General features: G+C 36.6%; 1 protein-coding gene across 1 annotated transcript in view; it reads right to left on the reverse strand.

The window, feature by feature from the left end:
* Jmjd1c (jumonji domain containing 1C) overlaps positions 1–26,729 on the reverse strand; it is a 172,889-nt gene that overhangs the window by 117,942 nt on the left and 28,218 nt on the right. The window contains exon 2 of the mRNA XM_048338856.1: positions 25,901–26,065. Within this exon, the coding sequence (XP_048194813.1) occupies positions 25,901–26,065 (165 nt within the window). The remainder of the gene's footprint in view (positions 1–25,900; positions 26,066–26,729) is intronic.

Below are 26,729 nucleotides of genomic sequence, written 5' to 3' on the forward strand. Positions count from 1 at the left end.
TCAACACTCAAAATTAATTGTCTACCTTGTATTACCATTTCTACTTGTTTAGATTTCTATAGCAATATTGTTTATGCTTGTCCATCTATCTATCTCCACAAGAAGCTGTGCTTTAGTATCTAACAAAAAATCTGTACAGAAAAGAATATCACTATTTATAAAAATATTTAAAGCTGGAAGTCCTTAGGAAAAACATTTTTCACTAACTTCAAGAAATAAAGCACGACTGAAAATGTAAAACTGAAGTGATTAATAATCAGGATATGCAAGGAGCTTAAACAACTCAGTAGCAAAAATATCATATAGCCTCATTTTAAAACAGAAATAGAACTTAAATTGAGATTGCTCAAAAAAGAAATGCAAAAGGGGGCCGGGTACAGTGGCTCACACCTGTAATACCAACTATTCTGGAAGGAATCTGGAAGATTGTGGTTCAGGGGAAAACTAGGGGGAAAGTTAGCTGGATCTCCATCATCTCAATCAATAAGCTCAAATATAGTGGTGCATGCCAGCAGTCCTCGTTATGGAGAAAGCCCTAAGTCCACAGGTAGGAAAATGGAGAGTCTGAAGGAGGGAGAAGTTAAGACCTTACATGAAAAATAGTAGGAAAAAGGGGCTGGGATGTGGCTAAAGTTGTGGAGTATCCACCTTGTTACCAAGAGGTCCTGAGTTAAGTGAACAACAACAAAAACTAACAACCACAACCACAAAATTAAAATTAAAATAGAATAATGAGCCAGATCATTTCGGAAAATGAAAACAAAAAGTACAAAATCAAGGTTTTTTTCCCCTTTGAAACCTGTACTGGGAATGATTCTCATTGTCGCCTGGAAATCGGCATCCTTTGCTTTCATCTATGTCATATCAACCAAGTATAATTATGTGCCTTTTACTCTCTTCGTGTTTGGTACGTGAGCTTGAACCTAGGGACTTGCACATGCTAAGCATTTATTCACAAGCACTAGGAGTTAGTGCTTCAATTTATCTTCTTGGAGAGTATATTTAAACCTGTAATATATTCTTTTTCATATTTTTATATTTAAAATGTTACCACTCTATCACTTAGAGATAGGTAAAAATCCTAAGAGTCTATAATGTCAAGCACTATTATAAAAACCATGTGATATGGGAAAATTTTGGAAAAAGGATATTTAAATTATACCCCTTAACACTAAAACTGAATTTCAAGTTATAGAATACTGGCAACTCAATTTTAAAATGGGTAATTCATAGCAGAACAGAGCTAATATAATACACAAACAGTAGTGATATCATAAAACAAAAACTTCAAATCACATACAAATGCCCACTTTGATACTGCTGCCTACTGTTTTGCATAAAATATTAATTTTATTTATAATATCCCCTTCAACACCTAACTTGACAATCAAATTATGTAAATTCTTAAGAAATCCAAGAAGCAATTCATAAATGCCCTTGCCTCTGTTTACAGAATTCAAAATTGCAACTAGGTACCAGTGGTTCACATCTGTAATCATAGGTACTTACAAATCTAAAACCTAGAAGATGAGATTCAAAGCTAGCTCAGGCAGAAAAGTTTGCAAGACTCCATTTCCAATTAACCAGCAAGAGATAAAACTGCAAGTGGGGCTCAAGTGATAGAATGCCAGATGTGAGCAAGATAGCTGAGTGAAAGGATGAAGCCCTGAATGCAAGTCCTAGTCTGGCACACACATAGATGTATGCACGCGTGTGTGTGTACGCGCACACACATACAATCAAAATTGACAGTGAAACCATTTCTCAATTAAGCAAATGTCACCCAATGAATGCAGACTTGTTGAATTTTCAGTCTTCTATGGATAAGTCTTTTAATTACACCCCCCTGAGCTACATTCACAGCCCTCTGAGTTTTACAGTAGGACAATGTTAAATAGAATATTAAGTTTGAGGCCTAACAAAACTATTTTAATGTATGGCTTTATCTTGCTTGAGAACCCCTTTAAAAAAATCAAACTTGAATGCTTATGTTCATAAATTGCTATAGTTGAAAAAGAAAACTTAAAGTCTTCACTACTCTAGGAACTAAATATCTATTGTTATAAATCACAGATGACTATCAAACGTTCAGGTGAAACAAAAAATGTTTGAGTAGATGTCTCATTCTGTCCAGGCTGGCTTCAAACTTTTGGAGTCTTTTTTTTTTAATCTTTGCTTCCCATGTATCTGGTATGTATGCTACCATATCCAGCTTTAAATCAATCACTTAAAAATGTTTGTCAAGGGGCTGGAGATATGGTCTAGTGGCAAGAGTGGCTTGCCTCGTATACACGAAGCCCTGGGTTCGATTCTCCAGTACCACATATACAGAAAACAGCCAGAAGTGGCGCTGTGGCTCAAGTGGTAGAGTGCTAGCCTTGAGCAAAAGGAAGCCAGGGACAGTGCTCAGGCCCTTAGTCCAAGCCCCAGGATTGGCAAAAAAAAAAAAAGTTTGTCAAGTTGTGACTACTAGTCCTTGACATAAAAAAAACAATTAGCAAAATCTCTAGTACTAGATGGATTTAGTAATGAGGCCAGTTGTCAGATCAGGTCTAATTTGGGACTAGCTAAAATCTAGGCTCCATTAAAATCAAATTTAAAGTGCTAGATGACACAGCATTTACCTCTCCTGTAAAAGACCCTAGGCATATAAGAAGGCTTATCTGTATTCTCATCACTAAGGAGGAGAGCAGGATCTCAGTAAGTTTGAGTACAGTCTGGTCCACATAATGAGTTCAAGAGCAGCCTGGCTTATACAGCAAGACTATGTCTCCAAAAATGTAAAACTAAATAAATTACAGTAATTTCCACTTAGAAGTCAAGAGTAAAAACATCCATTTGTTGTCTAGAGTTCACAAATATATGAATAGCAAATGTCTTAAAACAAGGGGAGTAAACTTATTAAAACATTCTCTATCAAGTTTTAATATAATTTATTTAATTTTCTGTGCCAGTATTGAGTCTTAAACTCAAGGTCTCATACTCTCACTCAGCTTTCTTACTCATGGATGAGGCTCAACCACTCTCACCAGGCCTCTATCCTTGCATTCTTTTGCCGGCTAATTAGAGATGGGAGTCTCACAGATGTTTTGCCAAGTCTGGCTTTGAACCTGATGTTCTAGGTGTTGGCCTCCTGAATAACAGGTATGAGCCACTGGTACTTGGTGCAATTACTGACTGACTAGTCCTTATTTATTTTTAAAGCTATAGGTCTAAGTTAATATCTCTTAACAATTAGCCAGACTTTAAAATGCTTATTGAGTTATAAATCATCCAAAGAGAGATACTCTCTTAATCTAAGAGACCTGATTTTGTTCAAACTATCAATTCAATACTAGATCATTACCTCATATAGGATTTGCACATATGATATGCTATTTTTAGTACTTCTGATTACTTTGTGTGCACAGATATTTCACACATCTAAGTTAATAACATGTAAAGTATCTGAAAAGTAGGTTCTCTTTAAAATATACTTTATTCCTGTCTTGTTACAGCAGTAAAAGTGCTTAACACACACACACACACACACACACACACACACACACACACACACTCAGTGAGAGATTATTTTTGTCAAGCAAATAATTACCAAGATTCTAGTTCATCATATTATACTGAAAGTATTCAACGTCTCACTGAGTTTTTTTAAATGGAAGCTTTTAATAACAGAAGTTTCAGAGCAGTAATATTCCCGAAAAACTGTTATACATTCTAATGTTAGAAATGTTACAGTATTCTTATGGAACTAATCTAACTTGACTCAATTTGACTTTTATTTTTCTGAACAAGGTTCTTACTCATCTCTATTCTGGTTTTGCACACTCTGACTGGAGTATCTTCATACAGTTGATACAAAATAAAATGTGTCTCTCTCCATTGTTTTTTCAAAATGTGAAACAGTCTTGCTAAATTGCCAAGGTGGACCTAGAATTTGCAATCTTCCTCTTCAGCCACTTGAAAATATTGGGATTACATAGAGGCAAAGTCAAAATAAAATCTCCAGAATGGGAGAGGCCGACACCCACCAAATTTACAACCTAGTTAAAAACATGTTAAATATGAGTAATTTTGCCACTGTCAGGAATGCAAGCAAAAAAAAAAATTGTTATAGGCGACACCCACCAAATTTACAACCTAGTTAAAAACATGTTAAATATGAGTAATTTTGCCACTGTCAGGAATGCAAGCAAAAAAAAATAATTGTTATTGGATATCAGAAAGCAATGGAAACAGAAGTTGTACATGCTGGCTATAATCTGAGAGAATGAAGATTCTCAAGTCCTAGGACTTGAACTCAGGGCCTAGGAACTGTCTCTGATCTCTTTTACTCAAGGCCAGTAGTGCTCTACCATTGAGCTGTTACAGCTCAACTTCTGACTTTCTGGTAGTTAACTGGAGCTGAGTCTCAGACTTACTTGGCTGAGCTAACTCTGAACCACAATTTTTAGATCTCAGACTCCTAGGACTAAAAGCATGCACCATTGGCACCCAGGCTTCCTGTCTTCTTTATTGACATGTGGTCATGCTGAACCTTTTTGCCTAGGCTAGCCTCAATTCAAGATCCTCTTAATATCAGCCTCCCCAAGTAAATGGGATTATAGGTGTGAACCATCAATAATTCCTAGTATTCTTGAAAGTGACGTTTTTTGAAACAGGATCTTTATAGAGGTCATCATATAGGGTCACTGGGGTGAACTCTAAAGCTAACATTTTCAAGTAGTATTGTTATTAAGAAGAAATTTTCATAAAAGTACAAAAGATGTGAAGATATAGCGAAAGGTAAGCATCTACAAGACAAGGAAAGATTTTAGAACAGAATATTCCCTCATACACCCCAGAAGGAAGAAACTTGGCCAACATTTGTGATCATGGTTTGTAACCTCCACAATTGTGAAAAAATAAATTTTTATTGTTTAAGTGATCCAGTATATGGCTGTTTGTTACAGTACCTAGCAAATTAGGGAGGGAGGGAGGGAGGGAGGGAGGGAAGAACAAAGGAATAAACACAAAGGAAAAAGGAAAGGCAATTAAATTAAATGAAAAAATAAAGCGCAGCTATGTCCTGAATAAAATTCATGTCCAACAATTTTAGCCTCTGCAAAAGCAGTGCTTATAGAATATTAAGGTGCAGAATGAAAAAAAAACTTGGTAAGATAATACTTTACACCTTTCTGCCTTTTATTTTTCTCAAAGTATACTAAGGCTATTACAATATTAAAACTTGGATACAGGAGTGAGGTAGTCTGAGGCTAACAGACACTTAAAATATCCTAAGTTTTACTCAAAAGATATCAGATTAGTTGAAGATGTAGCTCAGTGATACAACAATCCCCTAGTATGATTCTCTAGTACCAAGCTGCACAAATTGGGAGGTGAGGTGGGGTAGGACGGGTAAAGGAGAAAAAAAACACCAATATAGTGGTATATAGAAGGTTATTTGAGTGACTTAACAGTAAATAGTAAAGTAATAATTAACAGTGCATATGAGGGCTGAACATGTGACTCAGTGGTAACCTAGGCTAATCTATGAGAGGGCCTGGGTTACACTAATCACCAAATCCTGATGTCTTTTAAACTAAGTTTTGGATCTTTACCCAAACATAATAAGAGACTGGTTGTATTTTTCTAAAAAGAAAAACCTAGACTTACTCCCTATTTTTATTTATCTTAAAAGATACACATTTTTCAAATGATTCAAAGTATTTTGAAAATACATATGCAATTTGTACTGAATGTATTTTTTAAGTGTTCTCACACTTTAGCCTGAAGGGGGAGTATATAAACATCACAGAGATAATACACATTTGCTAAATACCTAAGTAAAAAGTAATACAGATTATAGGTATTTTACTACCATTGAAGACAAAAAAGTATTTCCTAATGGATTCATTACAACCAGTATTCAGATAGTTAATGTAGTTTTAGATAGATCAGACATTAAATGCATTTCCTTTCATAGAAGTTCTCAAATAAAAGCTATGTTTGCAATCAGACTTTATACCACCGTAAGTAATTTAACTAAAATATATTTTCCTGACATACTGCCTTGAAGAGATAAAATTAAAATACAATCTCAATAGTCCACCATGTGGCAGGCACTGAGGTCAAAACTGCAGTTTGCCCTACCAAATGAAATGAGTGATAGATATCTAAGTAAATCACTCAGTGAATCTCTTTAGACTTTATCTCTCCATGCACCTTTCTCTCAGAGGAAAGGTATAAGTGACATTCTGCAGATCTTAAAACACTTGATATACAAAATATTTGACATCTACTAAAACAAAAAAATTCATTCCATATTCATTATCTAAATCATAATAACCACAAAAGAAGAAGTTGAGGAGGAAAAACTAATACAAAAACACAAAAAAGGACTGAGAATGTGGCTTAGCAGTGGAGTGCTTGCCTAGCATGCCCTGGGTTAGATTCCTCAGAACCACATAAACAGAAAAGGCTGGAAGTGGTGCTGTAGATAAAGAGGTAGAGTGCTAGCCTTGAGCAAAAGGAAGCCAGAGGACTTGCGCGCGCGCGCGCACACACACACACACACACACACACACACACACTCTTCTATGACCTTTGCTCAAAGAACCACCTTTGGGTCAAGATTTTACATTTGATTCCTGTATAATTTTCTTATCTTCCTCGGTACCCAAGATTCCTAAACATTGAACTGATCTTGTTTTCTGTTTAAAATAAAACAGTCTATAATTAAGTTACCTTTTGTTTTGTTTTGTTTTTTGGCCAGTCCTGGGGTTTGGACTCAGGGCCTGAGCACTGTCCCTGGCTTCCTTTTGCTCAAGGCTAGCACTCTGCCACCTGAGCCACAGCGCCCCTTCTGGCCATTTTCTATATATGTGGTGCTGGGGAATTGAACCCAGGGCCTCATGTGTAAGGGGCAAGCACTCTTGCCACTAGGCCATATCCCCAGCCCATTAAGTTACCTTTTTAGTACACAGAGGCAGATTAAATTTATTTGGTTCCCTAAAGTTCTACTTGTTATTCAAAAACCAACTATACTACCAAGTTATTCAAATTATTCACTGACATAGTATTTCAAAAAAGAAAGCCTAAGCTGGGTGCTGATGCCTGTAATCCTAGCTACTTAGGAGGCTGAGATCTGAAGACTGAGGTTCGAAGTCGGCACAGGCAGGTAAATCCATGAGACGCTTACCTTCACAACACTGCAAGTGGAACACTTGTAAGTGCCAGTGGCTCAAGTGGTAGAGTACTAGCTTTGAACAAAAAAAAAAAAAAAACTCAAGGGACAGTTCCCAGGCACTGAGTTCAAGCCCCAGGACTGGTACCAAAAAAAGAGGACAAAGAAAGTCTTCTATTTACTTTTGCAAAAGAAGTGATTGTTTTGTCAGTCTGTCTAGTCACAAAATTATTTTTGAAAAGATATGGTGTCAAGGAGAAAGATGACAGTGTGATAGAGGGGGAATGATTGAGGTAACACTGAATACATGCATAGAAATAAAACTACCTTGAACAACTAACATGCTTATATTTTTGTAGATATAATGATTAAATGGAAAAACATCATTTTTACAACTAGCTAGAATACAGGAGATGGAAAGGTACTTAACACTTATCCTCACCTATTATCTTCAAGCTTTTATGCTTATGTCTTTCCTCTTGGAACTTAGGCCAGCTGTCCCTACAAGTTCAAGGGTTTGCAAGCATGGCTGGCATTCTACCACTTGAGCTTTATGTCCAGTCTAACTTTAAAATGAAGATGCAGGGATGGGGATATGGCCTAGTGGCAAGAGTGCTCACCTCGTAAAATGAAGATGCAGTCTCATGGACTTTTCTGCATAGGCTGGCTTCAAGCTGCAATCCTCTGATCTCAGCCTCTTAAATAGCTAGGATTATAGGAGTGTAATGATTTCAAATGATACACAATAACAATATAGGGAACAGATTTGAAGGCAGGTTAAACTTCACAATGGCGAAGTTTCAAAAATAGCTGATTTACTTGCTTGCTTAAGTTTGAAGCAGTGGGAAGTCAAAACAAGGGGCCTTGAATATGCTATGCAAATGGCTGATCACCCAGCTATATCCCCAGCTCTTATTTTTTTAATTATTTTTTTGAATAATTACTTATTTAACCTCTTTTTTTTAATTCTTTTTTGAATAATTAAGCTCTTATTTTTTTAATTCTTTATTTTGAATAATTATTTATTGTCAAAGTGATTTACAGAGGGGATACAGTTTCATACCTAAGGCAGTGGGTACATTTCTTGTACAATTTATTACCTCCTCCCTAACCACCACCACCACCCCCCTCTTATTTTTTGAGATAAGGTTTTTCTATGTCACCAAGGGTGGCCTAGTATTCTCAATACTCCAGCCTCCAGCTGTGAAATACTAGGATTATAGGTATGTACTACAACACTTAGATTTCTGAGTCAAAATCCCAGCAAATGATAGCCTACCTGTAAACCTCTAAGAGAACACCAAGGTTAGCACAATCTTTGGGGATATACAGTTTAGAAGATTTACAATGATTTTTTACAGCTATTCCTCATAACCTACAATTGAACTTGTTAACCTTAAGAAAGAAATCATATTTAATTGACAAAACAGTATATGTGTATGTTTTCTATTTAGGTTAAAGCAAGATTTATGGCTGGAAATATATCTCAATGTACCTGTATATGTGCACACATACACAGAATAGTTTGTGTTTATTATGAAGGTAGGAAACAATGCATGAAGAACATAAGCCTGAAAGAACACATAACAAACTGTTAAACTAAGAATACCACAAGGAAACACATGGGAAGACAGAGATTTTTCTTTTACTTTAACCTTATATTATTCTTTATACTTTTCAATACAGTAAGTTACTTAAAGATATTATAGTTAAGTTTTACTCTCTGAAGACAGGGATCACACTGTTCTTCAAAGAGATATGTAAACCACTGAGAAAAATATCTGCAACTCAGCCCTCAAAATTAACTACTGGTATATTACTGATATTATTAAATGTAACAATGTTTTCTAAAAAATTAACACAAATCATTTTAATATTAAACATCATTAGAAAATATGAATTAAGACATTAGTATCAGCAATCAGAAATTGTGGTACATGCCAGTATACCCAGAACTGAAGGAGAAACAAGGATCAGAAGTTCAGGACAAGCCTGAGCTACATAGTGAGTTTTAGGACAATCTAGGCTACATAAGATGACCATGCCTCAAGAAAACACAACAAGATGGATGCTGGTGGCTCAAGTCTGTAATCTTAACAACTCAGGAGGCTGAGGTGTGAGGAACAAGAGTTCAAAGCCAGCCCACGCAAGAAAGTCCTTGAGACTTTTATCTCCAATCACCAGAAAACTGCAAGTGGAGCTATGGCTCAAAGTGGTAGAGCACTAGCCTGGAGCAAAAGAGCTCAGAGACAGTACCCAGGACCCAAGTTCAAGCCCCACAACCAAGAAAAAATAATAAGAAACAACAACAACAAAAAAAAGCCAGACACTGATGGCTCAAGCTTGTAATTTTAGCTACCAAGAAGGCTGAGATCTAAGGACTGTGGTTCAAAGCCAAAGAAACTTATCTCCAGAGGATGGGAATGGGACTTAAGTGGTAGAGTGCTTGCTTAGCATGCATGAAAGCCCTGGGTTCAGTTCCTCTGTACCACATCAACAGAAAAGGCCAAACGTAGCACTGTGGCCCCAAGCGGTAGAGTTGCTAGCCTTGAGCAAAAGAAGCCAGGGACAGTGTCCAGGCCCCTCAGTTCAAGCTCCAGGACTGCAAGAAAAAAAAAAAAAGAGGGGGAGAGGAGGGACCTGAAGTGGAGGTGTGGTTCAAGGTGTGGAACCAGCCTTGAGCACAAAAAGCCAACTGAGAAAGGTTAAGGCCTAGAGTTCAAGCCCCAGTATCAGCATGAAACAAAAATGTACTTTTTTTTTAGACCTGGTTAGTGTATCTCATCCCAAAACACACTTTTCCACAAAAAAGGCTGAACAAAAATCTCTCAGAGTATACCATAGTGAAACCCTGTCTCAAAAGAAAAATGCAGAGTGGAATGGTGAACAAATATAATCATGATAATGTGAAAAGGAACCAGGTAACTTGAGGAGATGGGCCAGGTTTGAATGATAGAAGGGGTGACAATGATTAAGATACATTGTACTCATTAACATGTTAAATTGAAACCCCCTTTAGCACAACTACTATTAAAAAACTAAATAAGGTAGGTCAAAACAAAAGTAGTCAAAACGGGCTAGAGATATGGCCTAGTGGCAAGAGTGCTTGACTCACTACATGAAGACCTGGGAGTTCAATTCCCCGGCACCACATAGACAGAAAATGGCCAGAAGTGGGGCTATGGCTCAAGTGAGCAAGAAGAAGCCAGGGACAGTGCTCAGGCCCTGAGTCCAAGCCCCAGGAATGGCAAAAAAAAAATAAAAAAATAAAAAAAATAAAGTAGTCAAAACAAAGGTCCTATTACAGCACTTTCAGAAGTTAGATTAATTAAAAGGTCCTGCTGCTCACCATATCACTAAAACACATTCAACAAACCTACTTTATTCCGTTCAGTCTGTGAAATCGGCTTTTTTATTTTGTTTTTGGTGCCAGTTTTGGGGTTTAACTGAGGGCCTAGGCATGGCCCCTAAGCTTTTGTATTCAAAGTGCTAGTGCTCTAGCACTTGAGCCCCAGCTCCACTTCTGGTATTTTGGGTAGTTAATTGGAGATGAGAATCTCATGGTCTTCACTGCCTGGACTGTCTGTGAACCTTAATCCTCAGAGTTCAACGTCCTGAGTAGCTACAATTACAGGTATAAGCCATATAAAGTTTGCAGGAAAGGAAACCCGCCACATGGTTCAGGCAGAAAGGACTTTATTGGAGAGAAAAGGAAACTGCCAGCCGGCAAAAGATGGAGGTGTGGGGATACAGAGGGGAAGGAAGAAGAGAAAAGGAGGGAAAGGAGAAAAAAAAAGCAAGAGAGAATAAGAGAGCAAAGGAAAGAGAGCAAGAACTCATGTTAGAAAGGCAGGAGGTATGACCAGGTAGATTGGATATGAGAAAGGGGAGTAACTGTCTCCAGGTGTGCTAGTTACCTAGGTAGGTAACACAGGTACTGGTGCAGACTTAAGCAGGGCTATCTGCATGGAGCCCTCCCGGGGGGGGGGGGGGGGGGGGGACCTTGCAAGCCACCAGCACTGAATTTGTCAAAACTTTCAAAACTGCAAGACATCCTGGTAGTGATTCAAACAGGGAAAGTTTCTGTCTAGCAAGCAAAACGCCCTGAACTTAAACTTAAGACTTCAAAAAACAGAACAAAAATTTGGAAGACAAAAGATAACCATGAGAAATCTAACCACAACTTGTTAGAGCAACTGTTCTTACAGGCCTAAAGAAGACATCTACCTCCTTCACAGGCCCCATCTGAGGAATTTACATGTCTTTGCATGCAAACGCATGTAAGTGGGTAAAATAGGATTAGACATTTCTGAGACTCCTTATCACAGCAACCCATGAAGATACATCAGTGAAATCCTAATAGAGGCTACAGTCAGATCAAAAGAACATAAAAATGTAAGAGTTCATTCATTTAGGTGAAAGTTTGGATAAAAAGCTAATACTGGGCTGGGAATATGGCCTAGTAGCAAGAGCACTTGCCTCATATACATGAAGCCCTGGGTCCAATACCCCAGCACCACATATATAGAAAATGGCCAGTATTGGCTGTGGCTCAAGTGGCAGAGTGCTACCCTTGAGCAAAAAGAAGCCAGGGACAGTGCTCAGGCCCTGAGTTCAAGACCCAGGACTGGAAAAAGAAAAAAAAAGCTAATACTATCATAGACTTTATGTAAGGCAATTCTATTTCCTTTATCTGGGAGTATTATGAAAATGTTTACTATGTCTGACTGGGTAAAGCTTCTCCTGTTTACTACAACAAAAGGCCTCTTTCCATACAGTTCACTGTATGGAAGACAAGCTCACTGAAAAGTAACAGAAATGCCCAGGCCCACACAAGTTAGTTTCAAACAGTGCAAAACTGAAGCCAGGCAAAAATTATTATATAATGGTCCTGTGTGGTAAAGTTTACACTCACCACCCAGCAACAACCACTAAAATTTGGGAACAGAAAACTTGCACTGGCAGTACATTTACTTGTGGATAATAAATGATACTGCTTCTATGGTCACAAAATAATCCCAAACCTGCCAAGTACATACTTCCTGTTATATACTCTAACTGTATATAATCCTAGGCGATGTTGGAGAAACATCCTTGGGGGGGGGGGGGGGGTAAACGGTGCTGGTACTGAGCTTTAACTCAGAACCTTGCCATCTTGCTCAGCACTTCTGCTCAAAGCCAGCACTCAACCACTTGACTCAAACACACCTGCATTTTTTTTTCCCCACCTGGTCCTGGGGCATGAATTCTGGGCCTGGGCACTGTCTCTGAGCTTCTTTTGCTCAAGGCTAGCACTCTACCACTTGAGCCACAGTATTAAACTTGTGGCTTTTTCTGATTTTACTGGAGATAAGAATCTCAGAGACACTCCTGCCCAGACTGGCTTCAAGCCATGATCTTCAGATCTCAGCCTCCTGAGTAGCTAGGATTACAGGACTGAGCCAGCCACCAGTGCCTGGCTTTCAACTTTCAGCTTTAAAATGGTAAGTTGGAGGTAAGAGTCTCTCAGATTTATCTGCCAAGGCTGGCTTCAAATCTCAGTCCCCAGATCTGTTTCCTGAGTAGGTAGGATTGTAAATGTGAGCCACAGGAGATGGGCTTAGAAAAACATTCTAATGATAAGATGGCAACCAGAAGAATTCCATAATAAAAGGACAATTGTATATGCAAGAACATGTTACCAAGAGAATATATTCACAAGCAAAACATATTCACATACTTTATACAAAAGCACCTATGGAAATCAGTCTTAGTGCAATGCAAACCTGTAAATTGAGACAGTGGATTGATTAGCTTTGTTCAGAATTCACTTGCAACCCAGAAACTGAATAAGGCCAATTATAACTGTGCTTGTCCAAAATATCTGTTATACTGCTTAGAGCTAATTCTGTTAAAACGATGCAGTAAATTCCTCTGCAATTTTTAAACTGAATCCCATCATAACCATAAAACAATATGGCATAGGACTAACATTACTGGTAAAATTCACTTATGTAAGGAAGTCTTACTGGAATACTAATATTGATAATCAAGCTCATTAAGAGACTTAAAGCTTCCTCAGGAGGCACAACTGATAGAAAATGAATGGCTTCAGGAAGGTTTAACTAAACATTAGCTTATGTTAAATAGTTTTACAGAAGTCTGTCATTAGATAAATGTGTGGAAGACCAAGAAAAAAATTTAAGTAATGAAAATATAAGATATATTGGCAATTTTCTTAAATCTACCCCTATTGTACATTGGCTCCTCTAAAAGTTAGGACTTTCATATTCATGGTTCTGAATTATGGAATCAACCAAATACAAACTGAGAATATATGGGGGGAAAATGTAAGTAAAGTCTTAGTAACTTTTCCCCTTTAATATCATTCCCTAAATATAGTGTTCAATAGCTACTTTCATGGCATATAAAATGATATTAGGTATTTCTAGTTGGTTTACAATACTGTAAAAGTTATATGTAAATATATCATTTTATATAAGAGAGAAGCATCTGTCAATTTGGGTATCTTCTAGGATCTTAAAACCAATCCCTGGATATTAAGGGATGAATATATTCACAGACTGCTTTGACTGTCATAGAAATGTTATACTCAGTGTACTTATCCAGACAAATAAAATTATTAAAAAAAAAAAAAACTACTTCCAGGCCTCTGAAATGGCTTCCTTCATAGCTATTTGGACAATATTACTTGCAACAGTGGCTTTGGTACTTCCAGTTATCAATTCCAATCTCCAGAGGAAGTGTTAACTAAAGGTAGTTGGACCTTGGAGAGAATAAACACTAGAGCTAATGTATGTAAACAGTATGTAAACAGATGCAATAAAAAGCCCAGGAAAAGCAAAGGTTAACAAATTTCTTCAGTTGGCAATTATCACATTATACACAGAAGACATTCATGACTCCACAGGGAGAGAATGAATGACTAAAAGTTCCACACTCAGAATCTCTACTAGACTGCTCTGTAGACTAGGAAACTCTTCTGATGACTAAAGTTTTAAATTTGTGTATTCTCTCTGCGATAAACTGTACACATGAGTATTTTTACAACTCTAGTTAAGTTCTATGAGTCCTTCTAATGAACTAGCGAAGTAGACAGGATGGTTCTGGAAGCTCTCTCTGTTGAAGTTCATGTTAGAAATTGAGTGTCCATAGGAAGAGTCCCTTCAAACTGTATTATACATAACAAAACTAATTGCAAAGGATACTAAAATTTTACTTACATATTTTACTTTGCCTCGATGTTTGTAACTCTTATGTAGTAGGGATTATAAATACAGGGAGACATACAAAGAATAATCTATTTTAATCCATTATTAATAGTAAATGGAAGTTAGAAATATTTTTGGGGGGGTGGGGGAGTGGTCATAGGGCTTGAACTCAGGGCCTGGGGCCTGTCCCTGAGCTCTTCAGCTCAAGGCTAGTGCTCTACCACTTGAGCCACAGTGCCACTTCGTTTTTCTGGTGATTAATTGGATATGGGTCTCACAGACTTTTCTGCCTGGGCTGGCTTTGAACCTTGATGCTCAGATCTCAGCCTCCAGAGCAGCTAGGATTACAGGTGTTGAGCCAACGGCACCCAGCATGGCAGCTAGAATATGAACCATGAAGTCTGATATAAAAACTAACATGTTCTTAATATATTGCACTGTCTTCCTAGATAACTATTTCAACTCTAAACGGAATCAAAAATGAGATCTTTAAACTCTTATCAATTCATTTAAATCTACAAGCAAACAAGTTAATCAGATAGAAGCAAAATTCCAATCTTCATTATACTCTGTCAATTAGACTGTAATCCTCATTATAAAGTTTGAATTCTCTTTACTACATTAATGACAAGATACAAAAAACACTGCACTAACACAAAACGTGGCTATCAAAATATATTAACAGAAACCTAAAAAGCCTGCAAAGGAATTCACTTAAAGAAAAATGCTTCCAAAATGAACTATGAAGCAAAACTGCATATTAAAATTCCCAATTTGTTGGAAAATCTTTTTTCTTTTTTGGTGCTTTTGTGTGTGCATATGTGCCAGTACTAAGGCTAGAACTTAAGGCTTTGCCCTCTTGCTTGGCTACCACATGAGTCATACCTCCACTTCTATTTTTTTGCTGGTTAATTGGAGATAAGAGTCTCATAGACTTTTCTGCTTACACTGGGTTCAAACTAAGATCCTTAGATCTCAGCCTCCTGAGTAGCTAGGATTGCAGGCAACCATTATCTGGGAAATCCCTCCCCCTTTTTTTAAAAAGATAAAATCTAGTCAGGCAAATTCCTACTACCTACCCATTTCTAAAAAAAAAAAAAAAAAATTGTTTTCATTATTCTATTGCACTTTCTAAATATATAGTGACATATTCAGAATTTGTTTTTAATACTTAAACCTTTATTTCTCTACACTAAAAGCCCTTTTTAAAAAAAAAGGATAAGAAATAGTACTAAGGTTTGAACTCAGGACCTGTGCTTATTAGATAGACTGCTCTATTAGTTGGACCACACCTCTGGTCCAATTGCTTATTTTTCAGATAGGGTCTCACTGTTTGCTTGGGCTGGCCTGGACTACAGTTTTGTTATTTAGCTTTTGGTGTAGCTGGGATGGCAAGTAAACTCCACTGCACCCCAGCTTTTACTGGTTGAGATTAGAGTAACTTGGCCAGTGCTGTCTGAAAACTATGATCCATACTCTTAGATCAGCCTCTCAAGCAGCTAGGATCACAGGACTAAGCTACCACATCCAGCTGCATACATTTTGAGAGAGAAAGGGGAAGGAAAAGAGGGAGGGGGGAAGGGGAAGTATGCACACACACATGCGTGGGCTGGTCCTTAGGCTTGAACTCAGGGCTTGGGCACTGTCCCTGAGCTTTTTTTTTCTTTCCCCTAGCAGCTATATCTCTACTATTTGAGATTCAGCTCAACTCTGTTTTTGGTTTGTTTTGTTGGTTTTGGTAGTTAATTGGAGGTAAGAGTCTCAGACTTCCCTGCTTGAGTTGGCTTTGAACCAAGTTCCTCACATCTCAATCTCCTCTCTCTTCATAGTTAGGATTACAGGTATGAGCCACCGGTGCCTGGCTGTATAATTATTTTATTTATTTTATTTTATTTTATTTTATTTTATTTTGCCAGTCCTGAGGCTTGGACTCAGGGCCTGAGCACTGTCCCTGGCTTCTTTTTGCTCAAGGCTAGCACTCTGCCACTTGAACCACAGCGCCACTTCTGGCTGTTTTCAATATATGCGGTGCTGAGGAATCGAACCCAGGGCTTCATGTATACGAGGCAAGCACTCTTGCCACTAGGCCATACTCCCAGCCCTGTATAATTATTTTTAAAGCTCTACAGCATCCCAAATTAATTTTTAAATGTTCAGAAATTACTAGACATAAAGCTGTTTCCCTTTTCTGCTATTTACTAAGACTAAAATGACAGTCTTCTAGAAGTAAATGTATGGCTTTTGTTTTTGTTCTCATTATAATGTCTATTTCATGAGTTCTTGGACAAAATGCTAGCTAAACCAGATATTTTACTTTTTAAATTTTTTAAGCATAGTTTACTAAGAATTAGTGAATCCAAGAGTATGAACTTCTTTATGGTTTCTTACAACAAAATACTTTCCAACAATGTCGTTCTGTGATACATGAGACATGAATATGTGTGCTTATACGTTATCATATTCGCCAGTATTAGATTTTATTGTTTAAGATTAACACTTTATTGTACATAACTTGATATCTTCAAGTGCTATGCTTGCACAGAAATAATCTTATAGCCATATGATCATTACTTGTATTTCACTATTTACTAAAGTAAAAAAAAAACCAAAACTATAAAATAATTCCAATTCTGGAAACTCAATTCCTGGTATGTGAAAACTCAATATATTTCAAAGTTCATTTCTGATTTAAAATGTGGCATATCTTCACATTCTAATAAACTAGCTGAAATCCTAATGTAATTCAATTCTGAAAATGTAAGAGGAATAGAGAAGTTTAGTCTACAATGTACTCTCTAACATGGCAAATAATGTAAAAGAAATACATTAACTAAGGTATATATTTTTGTATAGATATCTTCTTAATTCCTGGTCAGACCGAAATTAGGTACTGATGAAAGAAAATTTATACTAGGAAGAAATATAGTATGAGTATATTAATACTCACCTCAGAAATTCAGCAAATCATCAAAGGCCAGTTAAATTCTTTTCTGAAGAAGTCCATCCCTTCCTTTCACATTTTAAGAAGAATTTTTGTTCAGATAATTTCACATTTTCTCATTTTCAAAGTTTAACGAATCTACCTTTTTTTTTTTTTTTTTTTGGAAGGGGGACTGGGGTGGGGTGGGGGAACTGGTCCTGGGGCTTGAACTCAGGGCTTGGGCACTGTCCCTGGGCCTCTCTGTGCTCAAGGATAGCACTCTACCACTTCAGCTACAGTGCCACTTCCAGCTTTTTCTGAGTAGATTATTATAGATAAGAGTCTCACAGACTTTCCCTGCCCTTGGCTGGCTTTGAACCACAATTCTCAGATCTCAGCCTCAGAAGTAGCTAGGATTACATGAACTAGGATTGCAGGCATGAGCCACCAGTGTCCAACGCAGATTTTTATTTCATTAGAACAAGAGCACTGTAAGTTGTTTAGTATTTGCTTTTGCCTATATTGCCATGTTTTAAACTGGTAACATATTACTATACCTGGCTTATTTTGCATTCCTGTGCTTTGACTTTAACATAAATTATGTGCCAAAAAACATGCTCTAGGTCCTACTATTGTTCTTTTCAACAGCTGGACTGTAATCCACTAATCACCTTAAAATAAGTGATTCATAAAATAAGCATTTTTTCACAGTCTATGATAGTAAGGAACTGTACACCACACTCCTTGGAAACATACAACGATGACTAAGACATGATTCCTGTCCTCAAAGAACTTACAATCTAGAAGATGAAGACAGACATACAAACAAGTAAGTATAATACAAAGCAGGATGTACTGGTTGTTAAAACATGTACAAAGTTCTACAGGAGCACAGAGTGGTGAGATTAATTCTGGTTGGGGTGTTCTGGAAGGCTGGGCCAGCAGAAAAGTAGTAGAAAACTCTGCCCCTTAGAAAATGCAGCAGTATTACAGCCCAGCTGGGTTAGGGTCGAAGCCCCACTCCCCACAGAAGGTTTTCCTAAAGGAGATGGAGCCAGGGCCCTAACCCAGTTAGGTAGGTGGACTCGTTGCTTTCAATTATGACTGCCAACATTTTCTTTTCTCTGGTACAGATAAAATATGCTTGCTTACACAAATATTTTACTTTATTAAAAAAAAAGAAATTTAACAATGTGTTAAGTAACTTACACGATGTAAGCCACCTCCTGTAAGTTACCTCAGCCTACATCATTAGAATGGCCTCAGGTGGTACCCTGATCATACAGGACCAAACAAAAAGTAAGAAAACATTTTAGTTATATCAACCACAGTCAAATGTGGTGCTCCAATAAATTATTTACTAATATCTTAGAAAGATGAAGAGACAATTCCAGAGAAGTAAACTCAGTACTTATGTCCATGTTTTGTCAAAATATTAATTACTATCACACTTTAAATACAAACTTTAGAACAGACTAGAGAGAAAACAGGATTTTCTTTTGTCCTGTTATGCGTAAAAAGACCAGCAGGTATACTGCTGGTTTTTACTGATTTGTAGTAATAAGAGGTAGACAAAATAACATAACCAGTATTTAATATTTAACAGGTACCACAGGAGGAATGAAACTAGGAAGATCATAAAATACAAACATGTTCAAGTACAAAAAAAATCATGAAGCAAGTATCATATGCAAAATATCATGTGCATAAAATTAAGAAACACTAAAATTAAGAAACACTAAAAAATTAAAGACAAAGTATTAGTTTTCACTGTGTTTCATTCTGCAGCCATTTTGTGTACATATCCCTCCAAAGTTCTAAAACTTGTAAATGTTATTTCATTTTGCTATAGTAATTTGAAAATTTTAAATTTCATAGCTGCTTATAGATATCCTTAAAGAAGTATTGTTTTAATGAACAGAATGTAAAGTAATAGAATTCCAATCATGTGAATTATATATATTAGATGTTCATTTATAAGCAGTCCCATGTCACTCATTGATTTCTACAATAGAAACAGGAAAAGGGAGGCAGGGAAATGAGAAAAGGAAGAAGGGAGCAAAGGAGGGAAGGAGCAAAAAGAGGGAAGGAAGGAGAGACAGGGTAGACAAGAAGGCAACAATGCACATCCTGTTTGAAATAATGGACAGATATTCTTTGAAAATATTCAAAAGGGCTTACTATCAAACAATTGCTGAGCAAACTAGGAGACACAAAAAGGATTAGGAGATCTATAATAATATAAAGCTTATATCAATTATAATAACCCCAAGAAAACCCCAGAACTGAAAAATAACTCACAAAAATACAAATTGTGCTAAAACACACAAAAAATTATCCTATTAAAGAAATACAACTTAAAGCAAATACTATATTAAAATAAGTAACAGGGAGAGAAATAACATTTTAATACTCTAAGAGATATAATATTTCTTCTGTTTTTATAGTTAGACTTTAAAAGCTTTATATAAGGAACATTTCTGAGGGGGTAATTAGATGAAAACAATCATATACCGACTGGAACAATAGCAGTCAGTAACAACATTTCAACAATCTGTATAAGAAGACTCTGATTTTTGTGGTTTTCAAGTTCATACTCTTTGAACAGTAATTCTACAACAATTAATACATTTTTTAAATAATCAAACATACAATAGTATTTATCAGTAAAATATATTCCAAACTGGAAATAATCACAATGCCTAACATTAAGAAAACAGTATTTTAATATTGAGCAGCCATTAAAAATGATCTTGAGCTGGGTGCCAATGGCTCATGCGTATAATCCTACCTACTCAGGAGACTAAGATCTGAGGATCAAAGTTCAAAGCCAGCATAAGCAGAAAAGTCTGTAAGATTCTTATCTCAATTTAACTAAGAAAAAGCTGGAAGTGGAGCTGTGGCTCAAACAGTACAGTGCCAGCCTTGAGCAAAAAATGGTCAAGGACAGTGCCCAGGCTCTGAGCTCTAGCACTACAACCAATAAAAACAAAAAACACCTTGAATTACTCAGGAGAAAAGTATAAGATGAATTATTATTTAAAACTAACAGGTCACTAATTATAATGCAGTTAATTTTTTTCTTTTAGATTTTCTTTTTCACAGAAACCTTTTACCTTGTTACTTTGCCAAACCTATTTGTCAGGTCTAACAGTATTTAGAAAGAATCTTTATGGAGATTTCTTTCTTATTTTTTGTGCCAGTGCTGGAGCTTGGGACTCAGGGCCTGAGCACTGTCCCTGGCTTCTTTTTGCTCAAGGCTAGCACTCTACCACTTGAGCCACAGCACCCCTTCTGGCTTTTTCTATATATGTGGTGCTGAGGAATCGAACCCAGGGTTTCATGTATATGAGACAAGCACTCTATACCACTAAGGCCATATTCCCAGCCCCTTTATGGAGATTTCTGTATGTTAAGTTCATAAGATCTTATACATACAATTGGACTTCTTCCTTTGATTTAGATGCCTTTATATCTTTTTATCTAATTTTCTGAGTGGGACTTCAAATGCTATGGTTTTGGGTTTTTTTGTGTTTTTTTTTTAAAAGAATGTCTGCCACTAAGATGGTGTAATTAAGTAACGTGGTATTAACACACAAAAATTACTTTCATTTGTTTGTTATTTATAAACAACACAAACTAAAATTAACTAAAAAGCCTCAGCAAAGGTTAGGAACACTGGCTCAAGTGGTACAGCACCTGACTAGCAAACAAAAAGGCTGAACTTAGCTGGATGGTGGTGGCTCACTCTTGTAATCCTAGCTACTCAGAAAGCTGAGATCTGAAGATCATGGTTCAGAGTCAGGGCAGGAAAGTCGGTGAGACTCTTATCTGCAATTAGCTCCCAGAAAGCCTGAAGTGGAGCTGTGGCTTAAAGTGGCAGAGTGATAATCTTGAACAAAAAAGCTTAGGGACAGCTCGCAGGTGCTGGGTTCAAGCCCTGCAACCAACAGAGAAAGAGAGAGAAGAAAAAGGCTGAACTCAAAACCCCAGTTAAGTCAGGCACAACTGAAACTGACTAGACAAAGCAATCTTAATGAACAAAGCTGGGACCCAGGAGCCGGTGGCTCACAATTACAATCTTAGCTACCCAGGAGGCTGAGATCTGAGAATACGGTTCAAAGCCAGTCCAGACAGCAAGTCTAAGGGACTCTTGCCTCTAATTAACCACCAAAAAGCCCAAAGTGGAGCTGTAGCTTAAATGGCAAATAGAATGCCAGCCTTGAGTGAGAAATCTAAGAGACAGCATGCAGGACCTGAGTTCAAGCCCAAGTACTGGCTTTTTTTTTTTGAAAGGGTGGAGTGAGGGATTATGTGCATTTGGCAAATAAGGTTGAAATGAATTCAATTACGTAACAATTACCAAAGAAGGTAAAAACTACCACTGAATGAACATAAAATATAAACACAGGAGAAAGGAAGACATTTCCATGTTTAACTGGAAGACTTGATAATATCAAGATGTGAACTACCCAGAACTATAAATTCAATACATATCAAATTTTAAGTGTTATCTGGAAAAACAGAAAATCCATTCCTATTTTTTCATATGAAATCTCATGGGAACAGCCTGAACAATCTTTTTTTTGGCCAGTCCTGGGCCTTGGACTCAGGGCCTGGGCACTGTCCCTGGCTTCTTCCCGCTCAAGGCTAGCACTCTGCCACTTGAGCCACAGCGCCACTTCTGGCCATTTTCTGTATATGTGGTGCTGGGGAATCGAACCTAGGGCCTCGTGTATCCGAGGCAGGCACTCTTGCCACTAGGCTATATCCCCAGCCCATGAACAATCTTTAAAAAGATTCCACTTCACAATTTCCTATAAAGCGAAAGTAATAAAAACACTATACTGACATTTGAAAAAGGAAAGAAAGAAGGAAATATACAGGCCAATGAATAAAACAGAATATAAAAACAAATGTTTGATGTATTGGGAAAAAAAGTTTTTGAGTCAAGGTCTCAGCATAGTAGCCCAGACTGGCCTCAAACTATTATTTTCCTAACTAAGTCTGAATACTTGGTGCTTAGACAAATCATTTTTGAAAAAAGTGCCAAGGGGTAAAAACAATCTTCTCAACAAATGAATATCTCTCCTCATGTAAAAACAGTAAGTTATGTTACATCACCTATGAAAACTTCAACTGAAAAAAATGTCCAAATATGTAATCTAAAACTAAAACTTAGAAGAGAAAGTAAGGGAAATCTTTATGACATTAGATTTGTCAAAGCTGTTTTTTTTCTTCTTGTTGCTTTTTGTTCATAAAGTAAAACTCTTTGGGAAACAAAGGACTCTGTCATCCCTAAATTAAAGAAAATATTTACAAATTGTATCTTATAAGAGATTATATGCAGAATACACCAAATAATTCTAGAACTCAACAAGAAAGCAAACATTTCAAATTTTGCTAATCTAAAAATAGCTGTAACAAACACACAGAGAAAATATCTAGCAAAGATATAGAGAAGTTGAAGTCTTTGTGCACTGCTGTCAGAAATGTAAAATGATGTAGTCATTCTAGAAAACATTATTGAAGTGTCTTTAAAAAAATTAAATTACCGGGCTGGGAACATGGCTAGTGGCAAGAGTGGTCATCTTGTATACATGAAGCCCTGGGTTCGATTCCCCAGCACCACATATATAGAAAACGGCCAGAAGTGGCGCTGTATGTAGCTCAAGTGGCAGAATGCTAGCCTTGAGCAAAAAGAAGCCAGGGACAGTGCTCAGGCCCTGAGTTCAAGCCCCAGGACTGGCCAAAAAAAAAATTTTTTTTAAATTACCATGTAATCAAGAAATTTCTCATTACTAGTTACAAACCTAAGAGAACTGAGAACAGGAACTTAAACATTCATGTTCACACCAAGATTATTTTAATAGGGCTGGGGATATAGCCTAGTGGCAAGAGTGCCTGCCTCGGATACACGAGGCCCTAGGTTCGATTCCCCAGCACCACATATACAGAAAACGGCCAGAAGTGGCGCTGTGGCTCAAGTGGCAGAGTGCTAGCCTTGAGCGGGAAGAAGCCAGGGACGGTGCTCGGGCCCTGAGTCCAAGGCCCAGGACTGGCCAAAAAAAAAAAAAAAAAAGATTATTATAATAGCTACTGAACCTTGAAAACATGACAACTGTAAAGGAATAATGTACCACAAATATATTTACACAAGTATATTACATAAATATATTTACATAAATATATTACAAATTAAATACGATATTTAGAATAGATAACTTCATAGAGACAAGGAATAAAATAGTAGATGCCAGGAAAAGGGGTTGGGGAATTTCTGTTTAGAGTTTCAGTTTTGCATGATAGAATAAGTGTTGTGGAGTAAGGTTGTGATGAATGCACAACAATGCAAAGACCTTGAATTTAAACACCGGAACAGATACATACACACACACATACGTTTGTATTTCAAATGTTAAATATATTTTCCACATTAAAAATTTTCTTAAATTCTATGGTAGAAAGATAATGCACCAAAGAATAAACAGAATGATAATGCACCAAAGAATAAGTTGGCTTTCTCTGGGTAATGGGATTAAAATGATAGTAATTTCCTACTTTACACTAACTCATTATCTTCCAAATTTCTTTATAATGTACACCTGCTATTTGTATAAAAGAAATTAAATTTAAAATGTAATCATTGTTTAGTTAACTTATTTTGATGTGAAAAGTCTCAAAAAAAACTTTCTAAAACTTCAAGAATGATTATTAAATGATATTTACTATGATAATTTATTTGGTTTTGTGCCATTACTAGGGCTTGAACTTAGGGCCCAGGCTATATCTCAGGTTTTTTTGCGCATTGCTGATGCTCTATCACTTGTGCCATAGCTCTAGTAAGCTTTTTGATGATCTGTTGGTGGTTAAGTCTCACAGACTTTTCTATCCTGGCTGGCTTGGAAGCTTGATGGGCAGATCTCAGTGTCCTGAATAGATGAGATACCGGGCATTAACCACTGGCACCTGATAAAACCAGTGGTATATTAACATAGTACACTGACACAAATTTCATCTTCATTCCCTTCAAGAAAGCATTGTCTAAAGTTCTGCTTATTCTTTAACTATAATATTGAAGATATGTATTTTAATATGACTGACACTACTAATTTTGAGACTTTTCATACAAAATTCATACATATGGATTGGTAAGTTTAAATCCATTTCCAGGTGAAATTATAGAAAAATCAAAAAGAATGTTAATCATGGCTTAAACTTTTTTGTATTAGCAACTCAAAATATCCAACAAAAACTTTTTAAACTACAATGATAAAATGATGTATTTTGCTTTTCAAAGTTTTCTATCCTAACTATAGTTCATGAACATTTTCAGTAATTTTCTTTAAATGTCACTGATTCAACTCATTCACTTCTTATCTTTTATAGGCTATTTAATTAACTAGTTTGTTTTCTTCTTTATAGTACTGGAAACTGAACTGAGGAACACATGAATGCCTGGAAAACACACTTTCCTCTGCATTTCATCTCTAAACCTCATCTTTTATTATTATTATTGTTTTTTGCCAGTTCTGGGGTTTGGACTCAGGGCCTGAGCACTTCCCTGGCTTCTTTCTGCTCAAGGCTAGCACTCTGCTACTTGAGCCACAGCACCACTTCTGGCCTTTTCTATATATGTGGTGCTGAGGAATCAAACCCAGGGCTGCGTGTAAACGAGGCAAGCACTCTTGCCACTAGACCATATTCCCAGCCCTCCAAACCTCATCTTTTAAATCACATCTCCAGAGATTTTATTTAAAAAAAAAAGAATAGTCAAATTTGATCTATTAATTGTATGAAGGAAAACATTAAAGAGATAACTAGCTAAGATAGAAAATTTGTGTAATTTTATAATCAGAAAGTACAAACTATCCCTTGTAAGTAAACTGTCTTTTTAAAAAAATTCTAAATACTATACTATACTATACTTCTGTAACACATTTTCAAAACTATGAAGTATTTTAATGCCTTCAAAATTCTCTTTCATATTAACATATTATTTCATTTAAAAATATTACATATTTAATATATCTGCTAAGTATTTTGCCAGGTAACAGTAACTAAACGTAAGTGGCTCTTTGCCTAATCAAATTTAACAATCTTTAGTTAGTATGTTTCTTTTATAAAACTTTTCAAACTACTCAGGAATTTATTAAAATCTACATGTTCCTGAGGGTTATTTCATTCAAAAGTAATTTTACACATTCCCTGAACATATACATTTCCCATCTACTAACAGCATTTAAGAAAAATCATGTGCTATTTTCAATGCTTTAGAAAAAGTATCCATCCTACATTTTCAAGGTTTCACTCAGCAACGTTATTCCACACTGCATACTAAACAGCTATCTCCCAAGTTCCTTCAATTCCGTTTATCTTTTCACCTAACTGAACTGAATAAACTATTGTTTGTGGACTCCATATACTGAAAGAACACAAAGGGGACATTGTTATTTTTGAAAATGAAATAGTCAATTAAAATTTCTCCTAGATATTGCAAACTATTTTAGAAATATTAATCTATAATCAGCCAGAGAAACAAACTTAGATCCTTTTCTTTTAAAACAAACAACTTAAAATGTTTAATAAAACACAAACCAATCTTACCAGTGCAGGCCACTGAATCTGCTTGCTCTTTGATCCCTGAGTCTGGCTAGGGTCGTTCCTTTTGGCCCAAATTAGGTGGTATTCCACCAAGAAAGCTGAAAAATCTTCATAAACTTTAACCCACTCTCTTTTATCCCATTCAAGATCATCAAACTCCACATATACCTATGGAAAAATAAAATAAAATTCTATAAGCAACATAAAGAAGTAACATTTAAATATATCCAAAATATAATCCATAATGTTGAATTAGAAGAATTACAAAATTAAATTCTCTTAAAATTAGTCAACTCCTATTTTCCTAACATGAAGATAAACCACCAACTACTTTATTGAGAAAAGCAATTAACATTAAGAGTAGAGCACCACACCTGTGCTTCACACCTGACTCCTAGCTACTCAGGAGGCTGAGACATGAGAATAGTTGTCTGAAGCCATTTAACCATTAAACTATCCAATGAACCACAAAAGTGAAGCTGTGACTCAAGGTAAAGTGCTACCTTGAGTACAAAAGCTAAGGGACATCACCCAGGCCTTGAGTTCCTGCCCTAGGACTGGCACAAATTATTTAAATAAAAAAAATAAAAGGAAAGAGAGGGGCTGGGGATATAGCCTAGTGGCAAGAGCGCTTGCCTCATATACATGAAGCCCTGGGTTCGATTCCCCAGCACCACATATACAGAAAATGGCCAGAAGTGGCGCTGTGACTCAAGTGGCAGAGTGCTAGCCTTGAGCAAAAAGAAGCCAGGGACAGTGCTCAGGCCCTGAATCCAAGCCCCAGGACTGGCCAAAAAAAATAAAAAGGAAAGAGAAAAGCAATTTACTGACT

This window comes from Perognathus longimembris, chromosome 2 (genome assembly GCF_023159225.1).
Source record: "Perognathus longimembris pacificus isolate PPM17 chromosome 2, ASM2315922v1, whole genome shotgun sequence".
In the NCBI taxonomy this organism is placed as follows: domain Eukaryota; kingdom Metazoa; phylum Chordata; class Mammalia; order Rodentia; family Heteromyidae; genus Perognathus; species Perognathus longimembris.